The sequence below is a fragment of the Entelurus aequoreus genome, linkage group LG23 (genome assembly GCF_033978785.1).
Source record: "Entelurus aequoreus isolate RoL-2023_Sb linkage group LG23, RoL_Eaeq_v1.1, whole genome shotgun sequence".
NCBI lineage: Eukaryota > Metazoa > Chordata > Actinopteri > Syngnathiformes > Syngnathidae > Entelurus > Entelurus aequoreus.
Genome location: NC_084753.1, coordinates 15,400,177 through 15,412,445, shown reverse-complemented (window position 1 = coordinate 15,412,445; position 12,269 = coordinate 15,400,177). Strand labels below are relative to the sequence as shown.

Genomic DNA, 12,269 nt, shown 5'->3' with positions numbered 1-12,269 from the left:
TGATGCTGCACTGGACTCAAGGAGAGACTCTAATGCAGGGGTGCTCATTACGTCGATCGCGATCTACCGGCCGATTGCGGAGGTTGTGTCAGTCGATCGCCAGCCAGGCATTAAAAAAAAAGTCTTAAAAATGAGCGATCATAAATCTTCACTATGACGTCACTTTCGTCACTTCATTGACATTCACGACACCCGAGGGTCTTGTGAGATGACGCTGGCTGCTGCCAGCTCATTATTAAGAAAAAATTACAGACAGGAAGGCGAGAAACACTTTTTATTTCAACAGACTCAGGCGCCGTACCTGTCGTCAAAACTCCAAAGACCGACTGCACAGTTCCTGCCTTCACAATAAAAGCTCTGCTTCATCCTGCCTGCGCTAAGAGTCTCAGAAAGCTGGCGTGCACAAGCTAGCAAGCTACGGAGTTTGCCGCCAATGTATTTCTTGTAAAGTGTATACAAAGGAGTACGGAAGCTGGACAAATAAGATGACAAAAACCAACCACTTTTATGTGGTATTGGACAGAAAGGAGGACTTTTTTTCTCCTCCATTTGAAAATGCGGACGTTATCAGCACCACTGTCTGATTCCAATCAAAGCAAGTCATCAGAATCAGGTAATACACCAACTTATATTCTTGTCTTCATGAAAGAAAGGAATCTATATGTGTTAAACATGCTTGTATTATCATTAAACACCTTTAACTTGTTAACAATAATAACTATATGTGTTAAACATGCTTGTATTATCTTTAAACACCTTTAACTTGTTAATAATATTAACTATATGTGTTAAACATGCTTGTATTATCATTAAACACCTTTAACTTGTTAACAATAATAAGTATATGTGTTAAACATGCTTGCATTATCTTTAAACACCTTTAACATGTTAACAATATTAACTATATGTATTAAACATTCTTGTATTATCATTAAACACCTTTAATTTATTAACAATATTAACTATATGTGTTAAACATGCTTGCATTATCATTAAACACCTTTAACTTGTTAACAAAACATATATTTCATAAATAAGTAAATATAAATTATATATATGAATGAGGTAGATCCCCACGACTTGATCAATTGAAAAGTAGCTCGCCTGCAGAAAAAGTGTGAGCACCCCTGCTCTAATGCAATTATAAAATGAAACTGAAGATGGCATAATGCAAGATTTGGATGCAAACTGCCGTAAAAACTGTAAAGAAAAAGCTTATGCAGCACGGCAGCATTGAGCTGGCGATGTATTGTTTGCTGCCGTTCTGCTACTGCTGCAACGCGTCTCGGCTCGTCAAAATTATTTTAGATTATAAACCTCATCTGGCTATTAGGAGGATTTAGCCATGAATTTAGAAGTTGTTCATCTGTGACATTCAATGTACACCCGGAGATGGAGACAAACGCACTACAACACAAGGCAGTGTCAGACTCAGCAGCAACTTTTTTTTTTATCCTAGGTGTGGATTAAAATAAGTATTTATCTTAACAGGAAGATATGGGTATCCTATCAGTCGACATCACAATGCGAGCAGACATTGTACAGTAAGTGATTGCTTTATTATGTTTGTAGTTTGTATTTCTTGTTTAGCACTTAGCAATACTGCTACTTGATGCTTAGTGTTTCACAGAGCTTGTAAAACTTGTAGTTCACCCTCCTTATATTCAGAATCAAAAATATAATGTTATGGACCATCATTTGTCCCGAAGCAATTGTTATTGGCTCTCAAAAAGTCTGCATGATTTGCATTGTTGTTGATGGGGAAGGGATGTGCGGTTCCTACCTCTGCATCATGCGATCAAGTGATCCCTGTGAGATTGATACTATTTTGATCATATCTAGTTACTCGCAAACCTTGTAAGTCTTCGGTGTCATAAATCAGATATATATGATAATAACTTCAATATAGAGGCAACTTGTTTTTCCACAGCACTGGTACATTAAGGGAGAACGGGGTTGGTTGTCACACTTTTGACTCTAATATGAATTTGTCATCATCAAAACATATTTCATACATTAAATTTAAGTTGTTGTTTCTCAAAGAGGTAAGTAACTTAGACACTTTGTGACAACCACCTCCATAAAAAATGACATGTGTAAAAAAACAACAGGAAAAAGCCTACTGTATAAGTGATACATATATGTGACAACCAACCCCAAAGAGAATATGAACCTCAACTGGAATTTCTTCCAACTGCGTAATAATTTCGCCGCACCTAGTGTGTGTGTGACAAGCATTGGTACTTTAACTTTTAAGTTAGCGAGCTATCGGCCATCTAAACTATAGCTTTCTCTTCACACATTTTAAGGCTAACAATTGTTTTCTTATTAGGACATTGCGTAAAAGTGTGATTTTGTTCTTTGACACAACTCAAATTGTGCAACAGCGTCATGCATTGGCATCAATTGAAATCAATTAAATCTGTGCTTGGCCACAGTTTTAACATGTAATCTGCTTTTGGAAAAGGAAAACAGACTTTTAGATTAAAAAAAATATTGTATTAAGAACAGTACATCAGAATGTACTGCAAACAACAACAGTAGTTTTATGAAATACTGTAATAATATCGTACAGCATTTACCTTAGAGAGCGAACTTCTACGGTATCTCATTTGAGTGAATTCCCGATCAAACACACCATCAGCAGCTTTTTCCGTATTTTCATTGATAAATGTCTAGAGTTTGGATATTCATTTAAAGTCTTTGGTTGGGGTTATTGACTTATTCTGCTTCAGTATGGTGCAGACTGGCAGTTCTACACTCCAACTGCTTTGCTATGTTTTTGATGATTTCTTTCTTTAAATCAAGAATCATCATCCACTTCATCTTTTCAACACTGTCCTTCACATTCACTTTCTTCCTTGTCATGGTTGGAGGAACAAAGTTCTATCAATCTCTCGTTAACGAGTAAAAACAGATGTTTCGGTCAGATCATACGAGGTTTACTGTGGCGTTTGCTACGTCAAATAGTGGTGGGGATGCTTGTAACCTGAAATTATCTTCCCACGATTAGCCGAGGGGCAGCTCGTATACCAAAAAGACTCGTAAACTGGGGTATCCCAAGGCATCGCTGTACTGCGGAGCTGAATATCTACAATTTTATACAAACTGTCAAGTTCAGCCGTCCTGCTGTAGAGAAGACTATGTAGGTGAGCACAAGTACAGACAGTACTTTTTAGTTGTGGGATAGGAGTGTGAAAACTAACCCCATTCTGCTTCGCAATGACAGCAGCTACAAACTTTTCACTTTACACATCACATTGTCAGCTTCATATCAGAGTGTCATTTAGGGCTGGGCGATATGGCTGAAAACTGGAACATGACATAAGTGTTTTATATCGGTCTGTATTGATAACTATTAATATGTTTTATGACCCATTGAAAATAAGGACCAGAAAAAAACACTTAACCTCTTAAAATGAAGATGCAAAAATAAGGAATTTGTAAAAAAAAAAAAAAAAGTTTACTAAAGTGTAACAAAATAGTGCAAAGTTTGAAAATGTAAACCTAGATAAACCTGAGAAGAACTATTTTCTGCAGGTTTACTACCAGGAAGTTATAGCTGTGCTATAAAGGGTGAGCGCAGCTAAGGTGGTGTGGTATAACCGGTCTTGGTGGGGAAGAGCGCCTTGCATAATTTACAGACCACATTGGTCTGACTACGGTCCGTTTTAAAACATCCAAAAAAACTGCCATACTTTTCCTGTTTTATCCACTATTTCTTCATTTTTACTTTCTCTTCTCACTCCTTGAAAATAATCAACCGCGAGACAACAAGATGGCGCAACCAAACTTGATAGTTGATACTGTTATCTGATTGGCTGTTAGCATGTCACTGCCGTTGATCAGTGACCACTTCCTGTGTTGCTCGGTTACCAGAGAGCAAGTGCTTTTGTTCGTGCAACCAACCTCTCAACTTCCGGTTTCTTCCGACAAAGAAGAAAAAAAACATTATCGAACACTTTTTTCATCGATTACGTGTCTATCACAATAAACATTGATATATTGCCCAGCCCTAGTTTTATCCACACACAATCAAGGCCCATTTTTTGATCGCAATACATAACATTATCACACATTGCAAAAATGTAAGATTTGTAATTACGATAAAAAAATGTTTGGGGCCAAACAAGATATTTAGTTTACCGAGCACTTTCTACACTATGTAAGCTATGAGGAAAAAAATGTGTTAGTCCAAAAAAAATGTTGACATTGATTTTTTATTTTTTTTATTTTTTAATTTTTAATTTTTATTTTTTATTTTTTTCTTAATGTCCTGCCCAGCTTCTCGGGCAAATCATATAGCAGATGTAGATGCCCATATCGGCTGTTCAGATTTACTTTACAAAAGAGAAGTGTAGGATACTTCTCTTGTTGCCTTACTTGTATTTTGACTTTATTAAATGTATTTATATTATCATTTGGTGCCATTGATTTTGATATTTGTTGAAAATGTCTAGTCGCAATGTAGAACAGGGGTGTCAAACTCATTTTAGCTCAAGAGCCGCATGAAGGGAAATCTATTCCCACGAGAGCCGGATTGGTAAAATCATGCCATTAAAATTTAAAAATAAAGACAGCTTCAGATTGTTTTCTTTGTCTTACTTTGGCCAAAAATAGAACAAGCACATTCTGAAAAATGTTCATATTACAAATAATCTTCTTAGCAAAAAAACTTCAAGTTAGTAGAAAATTCTGAGGAAAAAATTGGTGAAGTTTTATAAACACCATAAAGAACACAATGACCTTAGACTTTGTCTCAGTGTTTTTACAAAGTCATTAAACTTTAAGCACTTCCTGTTTTGGCAGTTCACCATTAAAAATTTTTGGAAAAGCAACCAATTGTTTCCTCAAACTGCCGCATTGGTGACATCTGCAACTGCCACAACACATTAATTTATAATGATTCAAATATTACAATTATAATATAAACAAAACAATTATGATGCACCATAGCCAAAATAAAGGGTAACTACAAACTTAACCAATTTGAACACAGTAAATGTAAGCATAAAATGAAATAGAACAAATAATTGTAGAAAGACACCTTTCTAAAATGGAGTTCAGGGTGCGCATCGTGCATTCAACCAATTGCAATCTCTAACCAAAAAGATGATTGTTAAGTTGACTTAAGTCTTTGCATCTTACCGTTTCGTTATTATATCCGTTTTAGTGGATGAATTAAAATGAAAGAAGGTAATGTGCGTCGATACCGCCGCCATCTGCTACCAACCACAAGAGGAGCACCTGATTGCTTTCACCTGCGCTGACTGGAGTAGCGGCAGCCAATCCAGAGGGCGCTTATACTCAGCTGACACATCATCTTTAAACAGTGTGATGTGGGTTACACGCAAATTGCGACATCCAGTAGACACATTTAGAACAGCAGTTTCTTTCATTAAAAAAATACACCTTATTTTTATATTTAGCAAACTGATCTTGCGGGCCGTGGATTAAACCTGTTCGTGGGCCTGATACAGCCCATGGGGCCGTACTTTGACACCCCTGATGTAGAACTATCCCAAGTTGAAGAGATCATAAACACAATATAGACAGAATGAAGAAAAAATGAAAGTGTGTTGTACCTGTTTCAAGTCCAATGTTATTGTCACATAGTGGTACTTCATTCCATTCTTGATGGAGGGACTTTGCCACCACCGGTTGGTCCCGTCGATGGCGTATTCTATGGGGTGGCGCTCTGTAAACAGACACATGCCCTTTTGATGATCTGTTAACAAGCAATATGCGTGTGTTTATCTTACCAAATGGTTTCACGCTGTTCTGGTTGCAGATTCGACATTGAGGGTTTCTCACAGGTTGACCTGGCACATGTTCTACGAGCTTACAGAACATCTCCGGTTCTGGTTGACCGCATGTTGCATTGGTTGTTATATCCGCCATCGAAGCCAGGTTCAATACTGCTGGGAACAATCCTGGAATACACAAAACAAAAGGAATTACATACAGTTGTGAATGTTGAACCAGGCTGGAATATCCAATCCAATCCAATCCAATCCACTTTATTTATATAGCACATTTACACAACAAGAATGTTTCCAAAGTGCTGCACAGCCATGTTAAAAACAATATTAAAAACAATATTAAAAACGATATTAAAAATAATATTAAAAACAATATTATGCTACACCAATGACTGAATAAAAACAAAGAATAAATTAATAGAAAACCAATACAGAGACAATATAAAAAATAAATATGATTAAAAACGATTTTAAAGGGTAAAACCAATTAAAACAGTAAAATAGACATCAAAATGTATAACCCTAACCCTAACCACACAGGACAACAGAGGACAGAAGACCACACAACTCACGTAGTGTTAAAAGCCAAAGAATAAAAGTGGGTCTTAAGACGAGACTTAAAACACTCCACTGTGGGAGCAGTTTGAACATGGAGGGGCAGAGTGTTCCAGAGTTTAGGGCCGACCACAGAGAAGGCCCTGTCTCCCCTGGTTTTAAGTCTCGTCCTGGGCACCACGAGCTGGAGCTGGCTCTCGGACCTCAGAGCGCGCACAGGTGTGTAAATTTGGATGAGGTCCGAGATATACTGAGGTGCCAGTCTATGTAAAGCTTTAAAAACAAACAGCAAGGATTTAAAATCAATTCTAAATTGAACAGGGAGCCAGTGCAAACTCCGAAGAATTGGGGTTATATGCTCACGTTTCCTGGCCCCTGTTAAAAGTCGTGCTGCCGCGTTCTGGACTAACTGCAACCGGGAGAGAGCTTTTTGGCTAATTCCAGCATAAAGTGCATTGCAGTAGTCCAGGCGACTTGAAATAAAAGCATGCACGACTTGTTCAAAAAGGTTAAAAGATAAAAATGGTTTTACCTTTGCTAAAAGACGAAGATGATAAAAACACGATTTTAAAACGCCATTGACTTGTTTGTCAAATTTAAAATCGCTGTCTATAGTGACGCCAAGGCTGGTGACTTTGGGACGCACATGATTTTGCAATGGTCCCAAGTCAGTGAGGGCCGGACCAAAAACTGAAATTTCCGTTTTTCCCTCATTCATTATTAAAAAATTCTGGGCTAACCAAGCCTTGACATCACATAGACAGTTGAGAAGGGGTGTCAGGGGGTCGTGGCCTTTTGAAATTGGCATATACATTTGGCAGTCATCTGCATAAAAGTGATAAGACACTCCATGTTTCTTAAAAATCTCTCCAAGAGGGAGAATGTACAAGGAAAACAGGATGGGGCCTAGAATGGATCCCTGGGGGACACCACAGTAAAGCGGAGCAGAAGAAGAGGTGGCGTCCCCCAGCCTGACAGAGAAGGACCTCTCTGACAGGTAGGATCTGAACCACTCTAATGCAGTCCCCCTGACACCCACACAGTCTCTCAGGCGGTCTAAAAGAATTGTGTGGTCGACTGTGTCAAAGGCAGCTGTAAGATCTAAAAGCACTAAAATGGCAGAGCTACCAGAATCAGACATTAAAAGCAAGTCATTAAAAACCTTTAAAAGTGCAGATTCAGTACTGTGCAAAGCCTTGTATCCAGACTGAAATGGATCTAAAGTGCTATTTTCATCTAAAAAAGGCTGCAGTTGCGCTAAAACACATTTCTCCAGAATTTTTGACACAAAAGGTAATTTGGAAATGGGCCGATAATTTGACAAACGTGTCGGATCTAGACCTGTTTTTTTTATCAAAGGCTCGACAACAGCTCTTTTACAAAAAGAGGGGACACAGCCAGAAATCAAGCTGCTGTTGATGATGTCCCTAACAGACAAGTCAATAGTGTCCCAGATTTCTTTAAAAAAGCGAGGGGGGACTGGGTCTGTGGGACAGGATGAGGGTTTCAGTTTGTGGACTATTCCTGTAAGCTCAGGCATGGACACAGGCTCAAAGTGACTAAACCGAGCCGAGCACTGAGTGGCCACATTAAAACTCAATGGAGAGCGAGAAAGATTTGCCCGAATAAAAGCAACCTTATCGTTAAAAAAGGAGAGAAATTTTTCACAAGTTTCACTTGTCATCTCCAGTAAAGTGGCTGGATTCGGATTAAGAACATAACTAATAGTATTAAAAAGAACACGTGGCTTGCTGATACTATTTAAAATTAAGTCTGACAGATATTTATCCAAGTATTTAATTGGGATATTTTAATACTACTGCTTAATTATGTTTAAATAAAACAAAAAAGTACACGAGTATGACTAATTAAGAAGGATTATCACTTGTTTGGTAGTAGCTGTTCAAGCTTCAATAGCGTCCTGTGTAAGAACTCGGGCTGGGCAATACGACTGAAATTTGTATCACCATATAATTATATTACGTTGGTCAATCTCAATAATTACATATTTATGACCTATCGAAAATAAGGAACAGGAGAAAAAAAAATGTATGCAAAAAAAATGTATTCAAAATGGACCTTCTGATTAAAATCCCCTTAGCTATCAAGGCAGAAAGGAAATGAAATGTCAACACAAGCATGGAAAACACTCATTAAATGTTTTAAAATGTTATCTACATTTATTAATATATACATATATACACATATATATGCATATAGAAAGTTTTATCGAACACTTTTTATTGATGATGTGTGTCTAGTGCGATATGTATTTACATTGTTTTATCGCACAGCCTTAGCAAGAACCCCCTTTGGTTTGCAGTACTGGGGTGCCAGGATATGGAGTTAAATTAAGTTTTGATGATGAATTTTAAATAATACATTAGTGTATACAAAATAAAAATAAGCGTGCACATTTTTTTCAGATTCTATATAATGATGATTTTTGTATTTTTTAGAATGCATTTTTTATAATTTTTCCCCCCACTTTAATGTATTTTGATATTTGAGTGCTGTTTTTTAGATTCAAATTTGATATTTTATTTTTATTTGAGAAGTTTTAGATTTAGTTCAGCTGGTGGTGGTTGTTTTAGCTTGTCAATAAAGAGGCCGTTGTTTCATCACCCCCTTGTTATGTTTGTTTGATATACAGTACTGTATAGCACGTCATATTGTGTTCAAAGTCTACAAATCTTCATTAAAATATGGACTTTTGTTGAGGCTGGAACACATTATTCATATTTACAATGATTCTTATGGAGAAACTTGCTTCACCATACAAACTTTTCAATTTACAAATCCTGTTCAAGGACCAATTAAGTTCAGAAATCCAGGTTCCACAGTAATTTATATTGATCCTATAGTAAAATTGCAATTTCAGTGTTATGTGCATTTATAAGAAGAAAGAAGAAAGGTTATAATAAATAAAAATCTTTATTTATATAAACTATTTTCCCTAAAGTGTGTTTTATTTGATTACTCGATTAATGAACCAATTACTAACCATCCATCCATCCATTTTCTACCGCTTGTCCCTTTTGGGGTCGCGGGGGGTGCTGGAGCCTATCTCAGCTGCATTCGGGCGGAAGGCGGGGTACACCCTGGACAAGTCGCCACCTCATCACAGGGCCAACACAGATAGACAGACAACATTCACACTCACATTCACACACTAGGGCCCATTTAGTGTTGCCTATCAACCTATCCCCAGGTGCATGTTTTTGGAGGTGGGAGGAAGCCGGAGTACCCAGAGAGAACCCAAGCAGTCACGGGGAGAACATGCAAAATCCACACAGAAAGATCCCGGGCCCGGGATTGAACTCAGGACTACTCGGGACATTCGTATTGTGAGGCACATGCACTAACCCCTGTTCCACCGTGCTGCCCACCAATAAAATATTAATTACCGTATTTTTCGGGATATAAGTCGCAGTTTTTTTCATAGTTTGGCCGGGGGTGCGACTTATACTCAGGAGCGACTTATGTGTGAAATTATTAACACATTACCGTACAATATCAAATAATATTATTTAGCTCATTCACGTAAGAGACTAGACGTATAAGATTTCATGGGATTTAGCGATTAGGAGTGACAGATTGTTTGGTAAACGTATAGCATGTTCTATATGTTAGTTATTTGAATGACTCTTACCATAATATGTTACGTTAACATACCAGGCACGTTCTCAGTTGGTTATTTATGCCTCATATAACGTACACTTATTTAGCCTGTTGTTCACTATTCTTTATTTATTTTAAATTGCCTTTCAAATGTCTATTCTTGGTGTTGGATTTTATCAAATAAATTTCCACCAAAAATGCGACTTATACCAGTGCGACGTATGTTTTTTTCCTTTTTATTATGCATTTTCGGCCGGTGCGACATATACTCCGGAGCGACTTATACTCCGAAAAATACGGTACTGCGCACAAATATGAGTCGCCTATTACCGCACTCATGTAGCCCACAGCTAAACCCACCATTGAGTATGACAGTATTGAAACACGGATGTTTTCTGTGTTCACCACCACAATTTACTACATGAAGATAAAATATCAGGGAAAAAGTACAGGAAGCGTCAACATGTGCCTGGTTCCCATTTCCTGCCTGGCAACCATCACACACACATATTAACACATAAGCGCCATGAAACAGCAGATATCCGAGTCTGGACTCAGGCCAAGTTACATGTCAACAGGTGCAAAAGCGCAAAATACATGAACAGACATGGAAATAGACACTCGTTGTCAACAGACAGGATGAACGTGTGAACCAGAAGCACACATGTGTGTGTGTGTGTGTGTCTCCAAATGAGCACAGCTGTATGAGCAGATGTCAACATCGCTGTACTGTGAAGAGCATCCAAGACATCCAAATAATCTTGTACAAGTTCTCACACTCAAATCAATCAAACCCTGTCTCACGCTGCTTCCTAACGATTCTACTGTCGAGTTTAGCAATGTGTCATATTAAAACAACGATAGGACCCTTTGCTTCAAAATGTGTAAATTGGCCTGTAAAAAGTAGAAATGACTCTTTTTTTAGGTGATCTATGGCAGAAGTAAGTGCCCCACTCTGGGAGGCACCAGCAGCTTGAGACAAATAAAGAAAAACAAACCAGTTAAGCCAACTTCTGTAATATTTAAAAGATTTGCTGACTAAACAAAACTCGATTGATTTGTTTTGGTGTCTGTTGTCGTTTTCTTTTAAAGGTGCTCGTTTATAAGAAAACATTTTTGCAACATGGATTTGGTGCGCCAGGAAGGACCCTCTCTGAGCACACCTTAGTGTGCTAAAAAAAAGGTTGTTAAGAAGATTGTGCTTCAATATAGCCTAGAAAAGGAGGTGCATGTTACAGTTGTTCAACAACGTACTGAAACAGCAGAGGTTGGACCATATGATGGCTTGTATCTGCAGGGAAATAAGTGTCTTCATTATGTGTGAGTGCCATTCACATCAGGACCAGTACAGTACCAATTCCCCGTAACTGGGAATCGATACAGATACTCAAACACGAACGAGAGAAGGATTAGAGTGAACAACATATCGGCTCCCGATCGAGAGCGATTTTTTTTTTTTTTATTGTCTTTTAAAGCCGCATCGGTCAACATGATGGGGAGGAAAGGGGTTACAGACACTCGAACACAAACAGGAGGGAGAGGGACGAGAGCGAGAGAAGAGCAAGAGAATATTGGATTTGAGCATTTTACCGAAGATGAGTAACCGCAAGAAAAGAAGTAAAGTTTGGACACATCTTAAAGTGTGCACTTTGTAAAATACAACTTACATATCGAGCAGGCTCAACAAACAACCTGCAATTTCACATGTGATGGCACGGCCAGGTAGACTGTGAATAGCAGCAACACCTGTCCCCTCAGAAAGAATCTTCTCCAGAACAGGGCAGATCATAACAGAAAGGAGCAACAAGATAATCCCCTGAAAGCTGAGGCCATTAGGTTTATTTTTTATGCCAATCTTTGCTAAAACCTCACCTGAATGCTGCTTTTTCTTTTTGCACATTGTAAGTTATATTTTGTTGAGTTATGATTACTTGATTTTGTGTTTTGTTTTTCACTGTATGTGGTTGCACATTAAGTTATAGTTTCTTAAATTATGTTTAGTTGATTTTGTGTTTTTTAACAAATTAAAATGGGTCTTTTTGTTTAAAATGTATTTATGTATTTGTTAGGTTATGTTAAGTTTTATTAATAAAGCCATATAAATACTATACGTCGGTGTTACATATATATATATTTTTTACATTAGTTATTAATTTCACACATAATTTTGTAATGAATTAATTTAAGTGACAAAAAATCTGAGGAGCCACTTGGGAGCCAAAATAATTTTTAGTGAGCCGAACTAAGAGAGCCATCTCTCAACAAATATCGGGAAATCCAATCACTGCTCAACAGTACCAATTTTTGTTACTTTCGTGTGTGTTAAGTGTT

At 37.6% G+C, this 12,269-nt stretch overlaps 1 protein-coding gene across 2 annotated transcripts in view; it reads right to left on the bottom strand.

Annotated features, from left to right (window-relative positions):
* Positions 1 to 12,269, bottom strand: part of lama2 (laminin, alpha 2) — a 558,082-nt gene that overhangs the window by 401,619 nt on the left and 144,194 nt on the right. For both annotated transcript variants that reach the window (XM_062033747.1, XM_062033746.1), the window contains 2 exons: positions 5,763 to 5,933; positions 5,586 to 5,698 (listed from right to left, as the gene is read on the bottom strand). In XM_062033747.1, the coding sequence (XP_061889731.1) occupies positions 5,586 to 5,698; positions 5,763 to 5,933 (284 nt within the window). The remainder of the gene's footprint in view (positions 1 to 5,585; positions 5,699 to 5,762; positions 5,934 to 12,269) is intronic.